Source organism: Oncorhynchus keta, chromosome 3 (genome assembly GCF_023373465.1).
Source record: "Oncorhynchus keta strain PuntledgeMale-10-30-2019 chromosome 3, Oket_V2, whole genome shotgun sequence".
Lineage (NCBI taxonomy): Eukaryota > Metazoa > Chordata > Actinopteri > Salmoniformes > Salmonidae > Oncorhynchus > Oncorhynchus keta.
Window position 1 is genome coordinate 13,009,738 of NC_068423.1, and position 20,372 is coordinate 13,030,109.

General features: G+C 43.8%; 2 protein-coding genes across 5 annotated transcripts; one reads left to right on the forward strand and one right to left on the reverse strand.

The window, feature by feature from the left end:
• Positions 1 to 92: 92 nt before the first annotated feature.
• Positions 93 to 15,736, reverse strand: LOC118366815 (autism susceptibility gene 2 protein-like). 4 transcript variants are annotated; one of them, XM_035749546.2, is made up of 18 exons: positions 13,585 to 15,736; positions 10,982 to 11,167; positions 10,251 to 10,286; positions 10,100 to 10,129; positions 9,931 to 9,979; positions 8,467 to 8,827; positions 8,091 to 8,305; positions 7,569 to 7,867; positions 7,433 to 7,474; positions 7,207 to 7,305; positions 7,017 to 7,085; positions 6,297 to 6,335; positions 5,777 to 5,848; positions 5,225 to 5,378; positions 4,081 to 4,158; positions 3,712 to 3,795; positions 3,390 to 3,594; positions 93 to 3,185 (listed from the first exon to the last, which is right to left on the reverse strand). In XM_035749546.2, the coding sequence occupies exons 1-18, from the start codon at positions 13,882 to 13,884 to the stop codon at positions 1,592 to 1,594; spliced, it is 3,912 nt and encodes a 1,303-aa protein (XP_035605439.1). In that variant the 5' UTR covers positions 13,885 to 15,736; the 3' UTR covers positions 93 to 1,591. The 4 variants fall into 4 exon arrangements, with proteins under 4 accessions (XP_035605439.1, XP_035605429.1, XP_035605458.1 ...); XM_035749536.2 differs by having other exon boundaries at positions 7,017 to 7,100; XM_035749565.2 differs by lacking the exon at positions 6,297 to 6,335.
• Positions 15,737 to 15,847: 111 nt separating this feature from the next.
• LOC118366855 (charged multivesicular body protein 2a-like) lies at positions 15,848 to 19,638 on the forward strand. The gene is made up of 6 exons (XM_035749625.2): positions 15,848 to 16,007; positions 17,498 to 17,665; positions 17,767 to 17,946; positions 18,134 to 18,264; positions 18,436 to 18,497; positions 18,647 to 19,638. The coding sequence occupies exons 2-6, from the start codon at positions 17,498 to 17,500 to the stop codon at positions 18,766 to 18,768; spliced, it is 663 nt and encodes a 220-aa protein (XP_035605518.1). The 5' UTR covers positions 15,848 to 16,007; the 3' UTR covers positions 18,769 to 19,638.
• The last annotated feature ends 734 nt before the right edge of the window (positions 19,639 to 20,372 follow it).

Here is a 20,372-nt window from a genome sequence, read left to right on the forward strand (position 1 = left end):
AGATGTGCTCAGTCATCCCTTTGCAGTTTCTGAACTCTGACATCTATTAAGACACCAAGACAACCAAATCAAATAAAAGACCCACAATCAAGTAACCAACAGTTATTTTAATAATTCATCTTTGTGGACTATAGGGGAAGGGGTTTGAAAGGTATAAAATGGTCTTATTAAAATAAAATCGACCCAAATGTCTTTTCCTTCTCTCAGTATACCCTTAGTCCAGTCCTGTGTACCGATTCTTTTTTAAAGCCTCCTGTCCCATTCTTCCATGTATATAAATTATCTTTGTTCATGGAGCATCAACGTGAAAATGACTTGCCGGCAGGCATTCATAGTCCAAAATGTGATGTGACACCAACACAAACCTCCCTCAGTGTATTCATCATATATTCAAAGATCTGATCCACGAAGAAGCCAGAGGTTGTTATGGTTGTCTTACTCACGTTTACAAGCATTTCCTTTTTCTGTCAAACTGTTAATGCCTGATGTGGAACAACTTGAAATTGTTACTGAAAGGGGAGTGCATTAGTGATACCTGAAACAATGACAAATAACAGTGAATATATTTATTATCATTATAGAAGATAAAATGTTAACAATAATAATTACAAAGGCAATTTCACTAGACTACTATATTAGGGTCCTGCTCATATGTCAAATCAGAAGAGAAATATTGTCCACCGTGTCGGCACAGTATACATCAGTCTTTCTTTCGATTAAATACAAGAGGTGGAGCCAAGGATCTTAGATCACAGAGGAGTGGTGAGGAGAAGAGGTACAGAAGCATACGGTTCTTTATAGATTTAGAATCTTCAAAAGTTTCATCAATAATCTAGTCTTTTCACAATTACAGAGGACAAAAAAAATAAAAATTATACTGTGCTACCATAATTATTTTGCTCATCCAAAAAACATCCCAACGTTTTATTTATGCAAAGGGATTTATATATCCCCATGAGTTGGAACAAGAGAAGGATGAACGATTCATGTGTACAAAATGTGCACATCTCTCAGAGCTCATCTTATCACACATGAAAAAGCTTGCTTGAAACCTGATCATATTCAATTGGGAAAGCGTTCTCTCTGCCTCTTTGTACAGCTACCATTATTGTATTCATCATATGGACAAAGAACCTTAAAATAATAAAACACTAGGAAGCACAGAAACCATGTACCTTAAAATTGCACTGATTGAACCATTGTGAATGTGCTGTCGCCTCCATACAAGTCTCCTCATATCTCTTCCCTATCTTCAAACCCAGCAACACCCTTTGGGGGGCTCATTGGTCGAGATCAGAGATGGGCAACTCTAGACATCAGGGGCCTGATTGGTGTCACACTTTTGCCCCAGCTAACACACCTGACTTAATTACCAACTAATCATGATCTTCAGTTTATAATCAAATTCATTTGAATCAGCTGAGTTTGCCCAGGGATGGGGGAAAAAGTGTGACACCACTCCAGCCCCCGAGGACTGGAGTTGCCCATCTCTGGTCTTACAGCCTTAGTGAGTTGTGTGTTTCAGGAAGCAGAGTGAGAGCAGCAAAGTAATCCTGACGTTTCCCTTTGACTCCTCCGGTGTGTCCCTGTACTATCTGGACTCGCTGTCTTTGTGAGAGTACATGGCCAAGTCCCCGGGCCCACCCAGTCTGCGGGTCGGGGTGGAAGACCTGCTGGTCACAGATGGAATGAGCGGAGGGGGGGCTCCTACGGACAGTGCCCCCACCAGGCCAGCAGGGGTCTTGGTCAGGATGCCATTGGGCACGTGGTGCGCGTGTAGAGGCCCCAGGCGCGAGTAAAGGCCGGGGTGGTGGGACGAGTGGGTGGAAACTCCAGGCTGGTGGAGGTGTGAGTGGGAGAGCATCCCAGCGTGCAGCTGCTCCAGATGGGCAGAGTGAGAACCCGGTGGCAGGTGGGAACCCGAGAGGTGCGGGTGAGAATGCATCCCAAAGTAGCGTGCCCTTTCAAAGTCTTCCCTCAGGATCTGGGCACGCTGCTGCTCATCCATGAGCCCGCCACCTTGGGGACCCAGCTGGGGAGGGCGGTCAAAGTTGTGGGCCATCAGGCCAAACTCCTGGCGGGCCGAGGAGGCGGAGGAGGTAGGAGGGTGGTGGTGAGGGTTGTTTGCAGCCACCGCTGCTGCCATCGCAGCCGCCCTCTCGGCCTCCAAGAAGCGCTGAGCGTGCTGGTTCTGGAGCAGGCGGGCCAGGTGGGGGTCGGAGCGCAGCGCCAGGTGGGGGTCTGAACGCAGAGCCATGGCCTCCCGGCGTTGCTGCTGCTGCTGTTGGGCGGCCAGCTCCCTCCATGGATCCCATGGGAAGCTGTGGGGGTGCTGGCCATGCCCCTGGGGCAGGCCGTGAGGATGGGTGGAGAACCTCTCTCCCCCTGGACCCACTACTATCCCGCCAGCCCCTTGTGTGCTCCCTAGGTAGGCCTCAATGGCGGCCTGTGCTCGGGAGCGCTCCAGGATGGAGAGGTGATGGTGAGGGTTGTGCGGGGTGGGAGGAGGCAGGGGCAAGCTGGGTGTGGGAGTCATAGAGCGAGAAGAGGGGGTGGCGGAGCGGTGGTGGTGAGGGCGGCTGTTGGGCCGATCGTAGTTGTGGCTGGGGTGCAGGGAAGGCGGCAGGGAGATTGGCACGGGCTCCGGTTCTTCCTTCCGCTCCTCCTTGACCTTGACCGGGGGGAAGAGGGGTGGAGGCTTGGGCAACGGGGTGGTGGTTCGGTCAGGCTTCTTGCCCTGGGACAGAGAGGTGACTGTGGCTGAGGATAAGGCAGGGGGGCCTCCCTCTCTTTGTGAGGAGTGGGGGAGTTCATTATGTAGTCCGTGCTGCGCTGGGGGCTGCTGACGGGGGTACAGATCCAAAGGCGAGGGGGCACCGGGTCCCGAGGGTGGGGGAGTCGTCAGCACGGAGGAAGAAGAGGAGCGAGGCCTGTCTCTGTCTGCTGCAGCTGCTAAGGACGAAGGGCCTGGTGGAAGTGGCCTGGAGGAGAGCGGTCGCTTGTCCCCGTCTCGGTCCCTGCTGTGGCCTCGTGTCAGATCCTCAGTGAGACCGCTGGGGCCTCCAAGGGGGCCCCCATGTCCGTTGATGTGGGAGACAGGGGTGCTGCTGCGATGCTGCTGGAGCTTGAGGGCCGGGGAGACCGGAGACATCCGCACAGGTTGACGACCATATAGCATATTGTCTCTGAAAAAGAGGATCGAAGTTGATTGATAAGTGGTTGCGGGGAGAGATATACCAATTAAGCACTCAAATCAAAAACAGCATTAAAAATGTGTTGAGTAACGTGAACTGAATCAGACAGAAAACTACTATAGAAAGATAAGTTCAAACAACATATTTAGGAACTAGGTTGATGAAATATGTTTGAGTGAGGCCGTTGTCCCTCACCGGTCTTTCTCGTCTTTGATGTGAATAATCTCTCTCCTCTCCATGTCCTTCCCCTGGTCCCGCTCATCCCTCTTCTCACTCCCCTTGGCCCAGCTGGGGCCGGCGAATGGGGGAGGCCCACTGTGCAGCCGGTTCCATGGGTCATGAGGGTTGGGTAAGCTCCCGACCGCAGGTGGGTCCTTGTGGCCAAACACTGAGCTGTTAGCTAGAGACGGAAAGACGTTGGATTAATGTTAGTGATTTCAGTAGACAGTACAAATTATTATCCAAGGATTAAGGACAAATGATTGTTCCTTTTTGAGGAAGAGAAATGGTGACTCACCCAGCGTAGGGCTGCCCAGTCCCCCGAAGGCACCAGAGCCCAGGGCTCCGAGAGGTGCAAACGGAGGTGAGCGGCCGTAAGGGTCTGCAACACATGCGCATATAAACATCAGGACTGAAGCGGACACAAACCTTAGAGCATCAAACCTCTGGCAATACTCACTATTAGTGTTCAGACTCACTGGAGCACAATCTACTTTAGTCGCATGTTCTAAAGTCACTATGCTTAAATTGATTATCTAGGCTAATACGGTGTATCAGAGACCTGTGAATATGCTAAACAAAGCAGTTTCTTGAGACAGTATCAAAATAAGAATTGTTTACCAAGGGTGCAAGTGGCACAGATGCGACCTTTGAAGCAGTCTCTTACCTAAGTGTGCAGTTGGGGTGAGGAAAGAGGAGTGGGGCGTTGATGGTGGGATGAAAGGAGATGATGGATTGACTCCACCTGAGGGAAAAGGGGGCACACACCAAAATGTCAAATAATATGCACACCTCTACATAATACTTTAAAAAGGGTCCTCAGTCATTCTGAAAAGTACTTTCTCTCTCATATCTAAGCAAGAAGTTTGAAAAGACAGGCTGAGTGGGCGAGGAGCTTATATTCATGAGCTCGCCTTGACTGACAGCTCTTTGAAACGCCCATGCCAAGCAACTTGGATGCAGTGAGAAATGTTGCAGTAAAATCCTCTCAAGCGAATTTGGTGACACAGAAAGCAACTCGGTGAAATTGCATCAATTCTATCATAACAAAAAATATACATCTCCCGTTTGGCATGTCTCTTGTGACGCATTTCTCAGCAGCACTGATGGATGTGTTGACAACTGCGTCTGCATTTTTAACAACCCCCTCCTTTTGTTCAATGCTATCTGAAGACCTAGCTAGCCAGTAAGTAGCTAACACCAGACATAGATGAAAGGGGAAACACAAGTATCTTTGCCATCAATGAATAGAGTAAACTTTTAATTACATTTGCTAGCACCGTACAGTGACATTTTGGCACCAGTAGAGTAGTTATCTAGCTATATAAACCAAGTCCCTCTGCAAACACGCCTTCTCCGATGTTGGTTACAAGGCGGTACTTACTTAAACTAGGTACGTGAATATCATGTTATCATTGGTGTATTAAAATGAGAGTTCAGGTGATGTCCCTTAAATAACGATTCAAAGTGTTTGACATGGGGGAGCGAACCCGTAACTTTATCAATGTAGACGCAACAGTCATTTTTCACACGTCGGTCATCATACTGGTTTCCTTCAAATATCATCCCATTTCATGAAGAACATGATTGACTGTGTTCATGACCTTTAAACATTGCACACATCAGATGTCAAATTTGATAAATCCACTATTCATAATAAAAACTATAAACAATTTACTAACTATTTGCAATGCCAGGGAATCTTTTCTCTTTTCCTGTGGTTTTTGAACAGCCCATAGCTCTCTCTATGGTGCAAACAACTACTGCCCCTTTTCTTCAAACATATCTGGCAAGACCACAAAAGCACCCACCAGCAGCTGTGAAGAGGCTGGCAGGTCGGTTCAGGTCGTGGGCAGATGGAAGGCCACCTCCGAGGGGCCCCAGAGGGCCCAGACCCCCGGCCCCTGGAAGACGAGCCAGCAGCTCGTTACGGAAGTCCAACTTGTGAGGATCTGCCTGCATCAGCTGAGAAAGAGGGGAGTGGTGGTTAGTCAATGCAATGGCCATAGCATATTTCAAATGAGATGAGGGCAGTGGAAGGTAGGCCCCTAAATGGCAGGTAATCAAAGAAAGAAAACAAGTCGGTGGGCAGTATGACCCAGAAAACTTTAGAGAACTATTTACAGATAATACATATAAATAAGAGCAGATTAGAATATTGTTTACAGATCAGCAATTGCAAATAGCTTTTTCAATAAACATGGACAACTAAACCAATATTGTTACGATTTTTTTATATTGACATCTGATAAGAATGTTTGAGTGGTCGAATTTCCCCGAAAAACTTTCTAATACAGACTGGATCCGAATGAAGTCAAATAATAAACATTTTAAAAAGTGTGAAATGTTTCACAAGTCATTACCTTCACCTTCTTCTGATGGCTCAGAATCATCCATGCCACACGTACATGCATTGCACACCACTTCCCTGGTTTCTGTGTATTCAAAAACACATGATTGACTGTGATCCTGTTTAGCTTGCATTAAGACTTAAGGCCTTTGCACAGAGTCAGATGCAATGGTGTTAATGTCTGCCGTATGAAATGTTTGTCTGGCATAGCATGAACGTGAGTATGGTGGAAGAAGTAGTTAAGTAAGGCAAACAGCATTAATAAACAAATTATAGGCCAGTTTCTTTTTCCTAGACAAAAAAAAAAAAGTTACAAATATCAGAATCCTTCTAATTCCAAAATGAGTAATGAGAGTTTCACCGTAGGTGTGCCAAAAGTCAGAGAAGAAGTCAGACTTGGTGTGCAAGGGCGTTTAGTCGAATAGTTTTGAATCTGACCAAGAGTTAGTAGGAACACCAACAGAACAGTGACAGTGTCATAACACTTTTAAAAAATGTATTCAAGGGCTGATAAAGCAGCCGACTTTTCTTACATTACTGACTTTCAACGATGTCCCAAATGGATCAGTTAGCTATAAAAAATAAATTAAAAAAGGAGTAGTAAAACCATGTTTGTTAAAGGCCCAATGCAGCCGGTATTATAACAATATCAAATCATTTCTGGGTAACAATTAAGTACCTTGCTGTGATTTTAATTGAAAACAATGGTCAAAAAGAAACAAGTAGCTTCTTAGCAAAGAGCAATTCCTCGAGCAAGAATTTTGCTATGGCTGTCTGGGAGTGGTCTGAGTGAGAAAACAGATCATTAGCTGTCATTGGCAGAAGTTTGGAACTCATTCTTATTGCTCTATTAACTAAGTTACCGCACGGTGATGTCATCATGAAAGGCTAAAATGCCATTCAAACCAAACAGGCAGAAATTTCAGGCGGTCTTTTCAAACAGCTCTTGCTCTTTTAGTGTATTATAATAATTTAATGAAATCGTTCCAACCTCAGTGTGGAAATATATATAAAACACAGGAAAATAATTTGACTGCATTGGACTGTTAATTTGACTGCACTGGACCCTCTATCCAACTGTTTGCTAATTGTTGTCCACTTTTTCCTGCATTGACTACTAGGCCCAAGTCTTCGCACATAATGCCTTTATACTCACGCGTATCGTCTAGCAACTCAATCCTATACTACAAGCTTCCATTGTAACCATTGCCATGATATATTCTATAATGTCATAGTTATACGGAGCATCTTACCCTGGGGTCTTTGGGCTGCAGGTGGTGAGGCACACCCCCCAGTCGAGCGGTCATCTCAGGACTCGTTCTCTGGGGGGCAAGAGGCTGTATCAAAACACAGCAAATGGTTCTTCATCTAGACAACAACATATAATCCATTGACTTGTAAAAGGACAATCTCTCAGGGAAATGTAGCGAAAGCTCCACTCACCTTAGGCTGGAAGGCTCCTTGCAAAGAGCTGAAGGGCCCAGTGGGAGGAAGCACAGGCTGGATGCCTGGCGCTGAGGGAGCAGGGTACTGTGGGAAGAACTACACCAGCCACACATACACAGAGAGACTGGTTAAAACGACACTCCTCAGACCCCTACCACGTTCATCTCAACATCCACCTCAAATGTATAAACACACCAATTCTGGAGCATGTAAACAAACTCACAGTGTTTCTATAGAGCCCCTCCATCTTGCCATACTTCTCAAACTAAAAGATGAATACAAAAAGTGGTAAGTTACATGCCAACACTGGCATTTCAAGGCAGAAGCTGCTCAATGAAACCCAATGTGTCATCTCTTACCAGGTGCTGAGGCGGTGGTGCGGTGGTGTTGGGGTGCAGGAAGGGGGTGAAGTGTTGGTGTGTATGTGTGTGCTGGTGCTGGTGGTTGTGCTGGTGGAATTGGAAGGCCAGTGGCTGGACGCTGGCCTGGGAGGAACGGCCTGAGGAGCCCGAACTGGAGCTGGCCCCCGACGGACCTCCGGGAGTAGAGCGGCCTGGCCCGCCACCGTTACTCTCAGCCCCAGGGACGCTGCGGCGGCCCTCGCGGTCCTGTGAAGCCAGGAAGTGAGAGTTCAGGCCCTGGCGCAGCAGGTCTTGTTCTGCAATGAGGGAACAGACAGATCAGAATTAAGTTATTATTAAATCAGAAACATAGAACTAATTTTGCTACACTGTAACATTAGGCTGTCCGTGTACCCATATGAAGCTAAGAGCAGCCCTGATTGGTAAATAAAACCCAAACATTTGCAATTATGGTTGACGATCTGACAGGCTGTGGGGTGAAAAAAATAGCACTACACATTGGTGCCAACTGTACACTACCTGCTCCTGAGTGGGACGTGAGGAGAGGAGGTGGAGGGGGAAGCCCAGGGGAGGAGGTGAACAGGGAGCCGGAACGCGAAGGGGGGCGTAGAGATCCTGACGACCCTGGACCTCTCAGGAGGGACATCGATAAACCGGTAGAGGGAGTTGGGGGTCGCATAGACGACAATGAAGAAGCAGCAGAAGAGGACTGGGGTTTGACTGAGGTACCGTTCCTAAGGAGAGTGAAAACAAGTTTAGACAAAAAAAATAAAAAAAGTAGAAAATGCGTGTTTGCTTCAGCTGTCCAAAAAGTTGTGGTAGTGGAAGTAGTTGTTTTTACTGCCGAAGTAATAGTGCAAACTGCTAGGCAGACCTGGTAGTACCAGTGACTGACCTGTTGTTGATGCCCATGCTGTAGATGGATGGGTGTCGCCCGGGGAAGGTGAGGAAGGGCTTGTGTTTGGAGCGCGGCGGGCTGGGGTCGTGGTGGGGGTGGTGGTGAAGGCCGTTGCTGCTGCCGCCGTTGAGCTGGCCGGGCCGTGTGACCGTGGCCGGGGAGAGGGACGGCAGGCAGGAGAAGGAGGTAGACAGGGGCTCGGGGTAAGGCGGCTCCAGGCTCCTCTCCTGGCTGCGCTCCAGGCCAGAGACACGTGGGGTGACCGCCAGCCGCGAGAGGCCACAGCGGCCTGGTAGTGGTAGTAGAGGGCAGCCTTTGCCCATAGAAGAGGCAACGCTCACAGGGATAGGCTCCATAACTAAAGGGCGAGAAAAAAAACATTGCATAATTTCAAATGAGTGTATACTTTGTTTCACCCCAATGGTCCTAATGTGGAATCAGTACCCTTACCGATATCATGGACAGTAATGGTTTGAGAAGATTCCATTTGAAAGATACACACACATTACCAGGCAACTCCTTTTTTCAATATTTACAATTTAGGTCAGCTATGCTGGCCAATGGAGTCCCTTCGGAAACCCACCTACCGAAATATCCAATAATGGAATTTATAAATAAATTCTCTGGACTCTCGAAAAGACTGATTGCTAGAATATATAAACAACTTTTTGGAACAATAATATTCTGAGCTAGTCATTAAAAAAAAGAGTATGGTCCACAGATCTAATTGAATCTGAACCACCCTTAGAATATGGAAGAACTTGACAAAATGCATGAATTCAAATATTCAATGCCTCCATCTATTACGTTACATAACAATGACGGTTTCTTGAATCTCTCAATCAGAGAAGAATACTGCTAGCAGGCAGCACTGCCGCAAAAAAGAAGATGTTGGCTCAGATGGAAACCACATCACTCCCTCCCATTTAACCTGTGAACACAGTTACTATTAGAAGTTAAAACAGAATTATCATTAGTGAGAATGAATGATAATAGTCAAGGAACAATTGAGGCCTGGGCAAATATACTTCACTCTAAAGAACAATCTCAGCTAAAGCCCAACACCTTCAAACCAATTATATAGATTTATATAGACTATTGTTACTTTCTTTGCTTTCAGGCCCACGGGGAAGCGGTGGTACGGGGGAAGGGAATATAAGTGGAGAAACGGGGGATGGATAGGTGGAGAAATAAGCAATCCTGGTTTTTGGGTGGATTGGTAAGGGGTGGGAGGCATGGTTTCTGGGTGGGAGTAGAGGATGCGGGGAGGTGGCATGGGTTCTTTGTATGCATTCATTTGATTGTTTTTGTACCTGCAACCCTCCTCTGAAAAAAGAAAATGACAAAACTGAATAAAAAAATACATCAATGAGTGCACACTGAAAACAAGTCACCAAATGACAAGAGCATATTTATAAAGCAAAGGCATACAGCTATGGGAATGAGAGAACAGCATTTTACCTTTCCTGGTACTGACAGTGAACATTGGCTCCATGTCATTGTCAGAGGCCTAGGGGGATGAGAGGAAAAACACAGTAGGTAAATCTAAACCTAACAATAGGCAGGAACAATAGTGCAACTCCAAAAATGAATCTTCATTTTGTGTGGTTTGATTCAAGCAGTACCTTACCTTATCTGCTGACTCGCTCTCTGTGTCACACTAAAAGAAAAACATTTTTTTTTAAATTGCTACATTTAGATGTTCCACAACATTTGAAAAACGCAGCTGTATCCTATGGACAGCTTAAGTACTGTATCAATAGAAGTATAAAGAAACTTACGATGTAGCCAGTCTCCAAGAAGAGGATGCTCCCAACCTAAAAAAAAATATAATAGTTAATATGTAAAATATTTGGTATTCAGCTTCAACATAAATGTTGGCCCAAGCCTTAGGCAAAGCAGGTGGGACATTACAGGTTAGGCAGGATCTGTATCCTGAGATAGTTCAGACATCAAAGCCTTTCCAGAATCAATTTGTACTTCTTCTGCAACTCCCAGCCTAGTAGTTTTGAGGAGGTCCCTTGGTTTCAACTTTGCAGATGGTTTTATTGAGTTGCTATTCTTGCCTTCACATTCTTTGACTATGACTTTTTCAGGACTAAACACCCTTGAATTTCCAAATTATACTGTGTAGGCTAACCGTTCCCTAGGTTGGGATGCATAACACCTGAAAATCCAGTGTCAAAGAGCAGTCATACTCTAAATATAGTTTCCCCATCGACAGGGTATTTAGCAACTTGAAATAATCTTCATGTCTGTCTGACCTGGAGTTAATACATCCCCATCGTTCCATTTGAAGCTCGGCCGACACGTTGCTATAAGTTGTCACTATTAAGTGTTACTCAGCCAGTGCTCCTACTAGCCCTGTAGGTCATTAAATGTTTTGAATTCACTTCAGTCTGAATATTTACATTTACATTTACATTGAGATGAACAGGCCAGCTAGTTCCCAAAAACAAGAGACAAATGGGTCGCAATAGCATGGCAACCATACCGCCGGTGTGCTGCTTACCTTAACCTCTGTCTTTCTTCTCTTCTTTCTATTCCTATTACAACAGCTGCGGGAGAAGCTGGGTAGGGCCCCTTCCTCTGGCTCTGAGACGAGCCCTCTGCCATTCTCCTTTGGGCCCCTCTTTCTCTTGCTCCCCCTCCCCATGAGCATGGCGGCACGTTGGTTAGGCTTCATGGAGCAGTCCATCTTGATAGAAGATACATCGCAGTGTTAAACAAGCGGTACAAAACTGTTACAAGCTGATCAAACCGGACACCTGCGTGCGCATGTTGATTTTGTACCCCCACACCAGACACGATCAGGATACGCAGGTTGAAATATCAAAACAAACTGAACCAATTATATTAATTTGGGGACAGGTTGAAAAGCATTAAACATTTATGGCAACTTAGCTAGCTTGCTGTTGCTAGCTAATTTGTTCTGGTATATAAACATTGGGTTGTTATTGTATCTGAAATGCACAAGGTCCTCTACTCTGACAATTAATCCATAGATGAGAAAGGAATTCGGTTAAACGTTTTGTCACCTTCCTTGGGCTTCTTTTTTACTTCTTTGGACTTTATATGGCGGTTGGCAACCAACTTAACAGTGCATTACTACAACCGACTGGAGTGAGGACGTCAGTTCATCTTTCAAATCACACACGTGGGTATATGCTCCTAAACACCAATGAGGAGATTGCTCGTGGGTATATGCTCTTAAAAACCATTGTGGAGATAGGAGAGAACGGACTTGCAGCGCGTTGAGCGTCACAAATAGAAACCATTTCTATTTTAGTGCCTGGCCACGCAGACGCTCGCTGAGGCGCACAAACAGTGTGGGTGCAATGATTGATGTATGTGTACACTTATTTTGCAAAGCACGTGAGTGGTGTGGTCAGCATGTTAGGTTTACTGAAACAATGACAACGATTTGATTGACTTCCTAGTATTTCGCACAAGTTTTAAGCAGCTCATGTCTTGATAGCCACCAAGGAAGGACATTCTTGCCATCGACATTTAAAAAAACTAAAAAACTAAAAAAACTAAAGAGGAAGCCTCGACTGAGAAATTAATAGCATAGTCAGTGATGACTTGCCCGGACACGATTTCAGATGGTTTACAATGATATTGCATGTTTGAGCAACTCAGTTTTGAAGGTTGTCTAAAGTATGGATACTAGATTGCTGCCATTCAACTGCCCCCAGAGCATGCTACACTACATGACCAAAAGTATGTGGACACCTGCTCATCAAACATCTTATTCCAAAATCATCGTCATTAATATGCCCCCAACCCCCTATGCTGCTATAACAGGCTCCACTCTTCTGGGAAGGCTTTCTACTCAATGTTGGAACATTGCTGCAGGGACTTGCTTCCATTCAGCCACAAGAACATTAGTGAGGTCAGGCACTGATGTTGGGTGATTAGGCCTGGCTCGCAGTTTGGAATTCCAATTCATACCAAAGGTGTTCAATGGGATTGAGGTCAGGGCTCTGTGCAGGACACGCAATTTCTCCCACACCGATCTCGACAAACCATTTCTGTATGGACCTTGTTTTGTGCACGTTGTCATTGTCATGCTGAAACAGGAAATGGCCTTCCCCAAACTGTTGCCACAAAGTTGGAAGCACAGACTCATCTAGAATGTCATGCTGTAGCATCAAGATGCCCTTTCACTGGAACTAAGGAGCCTAGACCAAACCATGAAAAACAGCCCCAGACCATTATTCCTTCTCCGCCAAACTTTACAGTTGGCACTACGCATTCGGGTAGGTAGCATTCTCCTGGCATCCGCCAAACCCAGATTTGTCCCTTCGGACTGCCGGATGGCGAAACGTGATTCATCACTCCAGCCGACACTTGGCATTGCTCATGGTGAACTTAGGCTTGTGTGCAGCTGCTCGGCCACAGAAACCCATTTCATGAAGCTATTGACAAACAGTTCTTGTGCTGACGTTGCTTCCAGAGTCAGTTTGTAACTGTAACTGAGTGTTGCAACTGATATTGCATGGCTGTGTGCTCCATTTTATACACCTGTCAGCAACAGGTGTGGCAGAAATAGCTGAATCCACTAATTTTAATGGGTGTCCACATACTTTAGTATATATAGTGTATATCAAATACGTATCCTGAAATACTAGATTGTGTGGGGTTTAAACTCAAGAGAAGAACGAGACTAGTTATTGTTGGTCTAATTTCAAGCAGATTCCTAAACCTTAGTATAACCTAGGCTATTTGTATTTACATAGGGTGCTTAGTGTACACAAATAATTAAGGTTGTTAAGACACATTAGAGAAGATCATTGTATCCAATGGCTTTCATTGTGGTTGTTGATTGGATTGCTCAAAGTGTAAATTACCTCAATTGTAAGAAGTTCAATGCACAACTGATTCACACCTGGAGGGGGTGTTAACCTAACTAGTGACCAAGTAAAGACAAAGAGATAAAGGGAGGACAATCCACCTCTGTGGAGACCATTGTGTGCCTCCAAAAACTGTTGATGTGTGTTAGTTTGATTTATTCCAGGACCAAATGTTATTTACATGAGGTTGAAGTCTATCATATCTGAGTATTGTGTTCAGGGTAAGATTGTGTTCACATAAGGAAATACAGAGACTTACCTCCAGGGCCTCAATGCTGATGAAGCTGGCAATTGAGAAGCCATCGATGACGTCCTCCTCGCAGGACACCGAAACTCGCTTCCTCCGTCGAGGAGGCCTGTGTCTGGGGCTGGTTCGAGATTCTTTACCTCCAGGACCTAGTACAGATCCTGATCCACAAAGCTCCCTTTCCGAGCCCGAGGAGGGCGATGTGGCCCGTTGCACAGCGAGGTCTACTCTTCTCCTGCGCCGCTCTCTGTCTCGTTGAGAACGGGAGCGTCGGCTGTGTCTGAACACACTACTTCGAATCGGACCTTCCATGTCAAAAAAACAGCACCAGTCCCAGTCTGACCGAAGGCACTTGAAAAATCCTGCACTGTGGCACTTTCCTTTAGACCCAAAAGAAACACCAACACAGGCCCACAACGGAGCCCCTGTTTAAAATGGCGTTAATAGTAGTCTATTATTTAGCGTCTTTTGCGGACAGGATGGCATCTGTGCTTTTCTCTCGGCGAACTTTGACTGTCATGTCAATGCACGAAGATGCTATCTTTATTTCCAGAATTGTTGGTATTACTGTTCAGCAGGAGTAACCCCAGGAAGCTATTGTCAAGACATGGCTGATTCTAAATCTCAAAAGCTAGCTGGCAAGACAAAAACCAAATATGCGTATGTAAACAAAATCACTAACTCTAGCTAACCAACTTGCGTAGTTAGCCGTTTTTCCCCAAAAACGTGTGTTTTATAGCAATGTTACGTTTACTGATGTAATACAGAAATGTGAAGCATACCCATCTCGTTCCAATTAAAATTTCGGCAAGAGCTGACAAATGAGCTCGCTAAAATCGCTCATTAGCCAATGATAGCTTAACAGCTAACGAGCTAAACGGACAATAGCTCGATAGATAGCTACCTGCCACAGAAAATAACTAGAGTAGGATATGTGTTGCTAGTTTAAAGCATATCACTGTTTATCCAACTAATTTAGCGCAGCCACACTAAGTAGCTAGACAGTTAACTGTTTTTGTAGCAATACATGAGAATTATATCCACTTGCTAGCTGCTAGCTAGGCTAATGCTACATAGATACATGTTTAAGTGCTTTATTATGCTAACCTTGGGTAGCTAATTAGCATGTGTATTGCAAACTCAATGTAGCTAATTATCACGGAGTAGGCAACGTTACTTGAGTAAAACGCATTCTTTAAAAACCGTCAAATATTGATTAGTACAAAATCCATAACTACTATGCAGCAGCTGGGAGTAAAGCAAGCTAACATTTTCCAGTCTGACGATGGGCCCCGATACGAATGGTTGAATTATCGTGTAAGACCTAACTAATCCACAAAAATGGTTTTGTTTACACCAAGACTGAAGTTATATGGCGACTGTTTGGCCACCCACCATCCGTGTGTTATCGATGTGTCTCTTCCTACACCCATTTGTTATCGCATAAGTCATTAAAGACGAAATTATTCAAGGCCCTATTGAAGCCTCGATCTGGAGTTCCATTGATAAGGGTGTCGACCAAACCCCTGGCAGAACAACTCCGTCAGCGGCCCACACAATAATGCACTGTGTAGGGGGAAGTTATTTGCCGACGTTTCCGGTCGAACCAAATCTACGCTGACCACAGTCTTCAAATACACACAAAATAGCACGATTCTCCAACGACGTATTATATTTTTAAACAAATAGGATATTAAGATTTAGGCGATTACTACCCTTGTCAGAAGTGCATTGTGTGCTTCAGCGAGTCCTCTTCTTCAATCTGGGTAGTTGGGAAATTGATACCACTGCAAGTACCTTGCTGCCACCAGGTGGACATAGTTGGTCTGAACATGTCAGGGTCTGTTATCAGATTTGTTAAACCAAATGCATTTCAAACGTTACACTTTATGGATTTAACGTTAAGTCGTTAATTTACCACCTATTGAGTTCACTCTAAATGGTTATATAATAAAGTCATTGGTCTGTGTCTGTGATTATCGCACGAAGAACATGAACGCCATGATTTCTTGGTACGCTCGATTTGCAAGACACCGTGCCACGAAATTATTAATAAACATATCAATAAAGAGGTAATACTGCCAGTCTGTTTATTGACTGTCTCAACCAAGTGTGTTTATTTTGTGTTATACTTACTACCCAGCAGTGAATATTAGTAATTTAACGACTTAAGTGGACACTGCCTAACCGGGACAGAAAAGGAAAAAGTCTCCCTTCAAAACAAACGAACCAGTAGCATTTATGACTCAAAAATCTTTATTACGTCACATCCTGCTCGGATAGAAGTGGAGGTATCTTTATGCGGAAGTATGTGAAAGAAAACAAATAGGTAGACTATTCCCGAATTAAAACCTTCGAAGACCTCTCAAACAGTATTTTCATTTGCAATTGTCATTATCGTGACATAAACAGCCACACGAAAGACCTCATACACGGTAAGCTAACATGGAATAACTTAGCATGTGACCAACACATTTAATTTGTTACTATGACTCAACTTCTTAGCTTCTAGCAGCTAATGTTAGCTAGATTGCTAGCTACTAAACGAGCAAGGAAACAAGCATTATAGTTTAAACAAAGAAAGTACTCTGGTTTAAACGTCTACTCACCAGAGTAACGTAATCAGTCGATTTATATGCCAGTTAAATTATACTCCGATCAATAACCTCAAAGCACAATTTCACAACTTTAACCTAATTTTCATTATCTACTGCAGAATAACAATGTCTACATATGTGAAAACGGCGCATTTCTCTTGGGAAAAATAAATAAGTTCTACCAGTTGACATTGAAAGTTACAACATTATTTTCAAAGACTATTGCCCTGTTCAAAACAACTGGTAACTCGGATATGAGGTCAAATCATGACGTCAGTGGTCTTCAGGTCGGAAAGTCGGAGCTCTAGAAAGAGGCCCGAGTTGGATAACCGTTCAAATAGATTTTCCCAATCGGAGCTCGTTTTTTTCCCGAGTTCCCAGTTGTTTTGAACGCAGCAATAAAAGCACCAAATGAGATTCGTGGTGACATGTGGAGCAAGAAAATATCCTCCCAATGGCTAGAAACTAGGTAAAATCATGACCACAGCGATCTTCAGGTCGGAAAGTTGGAGCTCTTGAAAGATGTCCCGTTCAAACAACTCGGAAATCTCCTACTTCAGTGCGTTCAAGAGAAGTGGAAACTCAAGGGAGAAATCGAATTTCCCTACTGGGAAAAAATAGTTTTGAACGGTCATCCAAGTTGGAAACTTGGGCATCTTATTAGAGCTTTCACTTAACGACCTGAAAATCACCGACGTCATGATTTGACCTGCTTAATATTTTCGTATATATTTTTTGAGTTCCCAGTTGTCTTGAAAGCACTTAATTCTACCATGTCACAGAGAAGCTTTTAAGGCCTTACTTTTTTAACCGCAGATCATAAAAACGGGCCATTTTTAAAATGTGTTTAATTTAATTAAAGGTTAACTAGGCAAGTCAGTTAAGACCAATTTGTTATTTACAGTGACGGCCTTACCGGGGAACAGTGGGTTAACTGCCTTGCTTAGGTGCAGAACGACAGATTTTTACTTTGTCAACTCGGGGATTCGATCCAGCAACCTTTCGGTTACCTGCCACCCATTTACACATATGTAGACACTGGCATGGTGCTAGAGGTGATGAATATGAGGTTGAAAAGTGGCGGAATTGTCCTTTAATCTTGAATGTTAAAAAGCAGTTAAATCAGGGTCCAGCTATCTAGCTACAGTAAATGTATATAATCTACATTAGCTATAAACAAGAAGTTGTTTAGTTGCAAACAAAACGTATGCATAAAACATATCTAAAATGTGTGCCTCTTCAGGGAAAAAACTGGCACATTGTAAGTAATAATGACTGACGAGAGAGTTAGATTTGGATTGTTTGTATTTCCTGTTTTTGTTTCTTAGATGGAGTTCTTGTTTGGGAAGAGGAAGACCCCGGAGGAGATGTTGAGGCAAAACCAGAGGGCACTGACTCGGGCCATGAGAGATCTGGACAGAGAGCGACAAAGACTGGAGCAGCAGGAGAAGAAAATCATAGCTGACATTAAGAAAATGGCCAAACAGGGACAGATGGTGAGAGAATAAGGAGGGCAAAGATAAGATGCTGTGAAGGTGAAAAGTCTTGATGCTTAAAAAAATTAAAAATATTCTCACTCCTCTGTTACCATTTACAGGATGCTGTGAAGATCATGGCAAAGGACTTGGTTCGTACAAGGCACTATGTGAAGAAATTCATTATGATGAAGGCAAATATCCAAGCAGTCAGCCTGAAGATCCAGACTCTAAAGTCAAACAACAGCATGGCACAAGCAATGAAAGGTGTTACCAAAGCAATGGCTACCATGAACAGACAGGTGATCATTTCATTGTATCATTTGATTTATTCCTGTTGAACACAATCCAATTCTGTTTAAGATAACTTGCCAGTAGAACTGTAAAACACTATTAATAACCCAAAATGTCTGTAGTCATTCTTGTTACCAGTGAATTTTGCCAATACATTCTATTGGCTTACATCATATGTTCACTTCCCCTACACAGATGAAGTTGCCACAGATTCAGAAGATCATGATGGAGTTTGAACGACAGAGTGAGATCATGGACATGAAGGAGGAGATGATGAATGATGCCATAGACGATGCCATGGGTGATGAGGATGATGAAGAAGAGAGGTAGGGGGTTCATGACGCAAATCTCCGGCCAAATCATTTAAATCTCAAAACCAAAGCCAGTACTGCCTCAATTTGAATACACATTGTGATTTGTGATTGTCATATTTTTTGGCATACTTATGTTAGCTGGTAAATCTATGGAAACACTAATTCTCTCACTGTTTTATTTAGTGATGCTGTTGTGTCCCAAGTGTTGGACGAGCTGGGTCTCAATCTCTCTGACGAACTCTCAAGTAAGGAACACAGTCAAGTTATTGCGCTTGCAGTTAGTCAAATTTACAACTGCATTCAGTAAAATGTTGTAGTAGTGATAAAGCTGGATGTCTCTTCATCAAGATTCCTATGAATACTGATTGATTTGATTTCCTTCCTGTTCATTTAGATCTGCCATCCACGGGTGGTAGCCTCTCCGTAGCAGGTGGGAAGAAAGCTGAACCCCAGCCAGCCCTGGCAGATGCAGATGCTGACCTTGAGGAGAGACTGAATAACCTCAGGAGAGACTGAGTGGAAAAACTGGCACGCAACAGCACTTTGGCAGCCTGGCGTTTAATACAGATACACATGTACTCAGCAACTCAAAACTCTGTACATACATTTATTTGGGTAACAGAAGTGGAGGAACACTGGAGGTTTTCAGTGAGAACTCTGTTATGGTATATAAGCTTTTTTGTTGCAGGTATTATTTTTTCGCTTGCCGTATGTTATCTTTAATCAATGACGGATCAGAATCATTATCCATACAATTGTTCTCTTAAAAATATGAAGCATTCTCTTTAGGGGGTATATTTTAATGCCGTTTAAATACACCCAGAGGCATGCATTACACTCCTTGGGTAAATTGAACACTATATTCACTTTAAAATCATTAGACTATCCTATTAAAGTAAACATTTAGTATATTTGATGTACAAGTATCATTACATTTGTACATAATGTCAACTTTTAGTGGTGTGCAGGCATACAGTACACATTGCCAGATAACATTAACATGATTTAGTAATGGTTTTACTGTTTGTTACTTGCTTGCTTTTTATTTACTTGGTGACTTTGAATAACATAAGGATTCAGAGGTTTCAACAATACCATTATCGTAACGTCCTTTGTGAGTTAAATGGTTTCAACAAAAATACTTAAGTGGGGTCAAATATGTCTATTGTTTGGCAAATTTTTCTCCATTTCAAATGTCCAAAAAGGGGCACTCACTTGATGGTGCCTGGTAACACTTTAATAGCCTTTTTTATCCTAGGACTGTAGTCATTGAGTTGTCATGATAATCAATGTAATATTTATCGAAAGGGTGATGGAAGGTGTGGTGGTTTGTATAATAAATTCCTATTTTGCCTTTATTCAATAAACTTTTTTTTTTACATTTGACAGTAAGGGGTCTGTCTTCAATACCGAAAAATGTGCTAATTTAGATTCCCTAACCCCCATGACTACATTTGGCTAACAAGGTCAATCTCATTTATGTCGTGGTAATACACTAAACTCCCACGGTTTAACCTTGCATATAGGTTTTTTAACCAGTAGATTCACACAACTGCTGCCTTGTTTCATGGTGTGTAACATTTACGCTTACATGCCCATTATGTTCAAACTCAATTATGTCAACAGCATACCACCCTGCATACCACTGCTGGCTTGCTTCTGAAGCTAAGCAGGGTTGTTCCTGGATGGGAGACCAGATGCTGCTAGAAGTGGTGTTGGAAGGCCAGTATGAGGCACTCTTTCCTCTGGTCTAATTAAAAACATATCCCAAATTCCCCAGGGCAGTGATTGGGGACACTGCCCTGTGTAGGGTGCCGTCTTTCGAATGGGACGTTAAACGCGGGTGTCCTGACTCTCGAGGTCATGAAAGATCCCACGGCACTCAAAACCATCACGGTCACCTAATAATCCCCAGTTTACAATTGGCTCATTAATCCTCCTCTCCCCTGTAACTATTCCCCAGGTCGTTGCTGCAAATGAGAACGTGTTCTCAGTCAATTTACCTGGTAAAACTGGATAAATAAAATTATACTATTGGGGAAACCTGAGTTCTCTCCTCATGGATATGGCCTACCATTATCCATTTCAGAACTCGTCAATCTACGAAAGAGAATGGAAGA

Bases quoted from the DNA above. Each gene is read 5' to 3' on its own strand.
- LOC118366815 (XM_035749536.2), bottom strand. From the start codon at position 13,884: ATGGAAGGTCCGATTCGAAGTAGTGTGTTCAGACACAGCCGACGCTCC. The intron at 5,849-6,296 runs GTAAGAAAAGTC...TTGAATACACAG, and splicing joins CATCGTTGAAAGTCAGTAAT to AAACCAGGGAAGTGGTGTGC. The intron at 3,186-3,389 runs GTGAGGGACAAC...CCTCTTTTTCAG, and splicing joins ATCAAAGACGAGAAAGACCG to AGACAATATGCTATATGGTC.
- LOC118366855 (XM_035749625.2), top strand. From the start codon at position 17,498: ATGGAGTTCTTGTTTGGGAAGAGGAAGACCCCGGAGGAGATGTTGAGG. The intron at 17,666-17,766 runs GTGAGAGAATAA...TACCATTTACAG, and splicing joins TGGCCAAACAGGGACAGATG to GATGCTGTGAAGATCATGGC. The intron at 18,498-18,646 runs GTAAGGAACACA...CTGTTCATTTAG, and splicing joins TCTCTCTGACGAACTCTCAA to ATCTGCCATCCACGGGTGGT.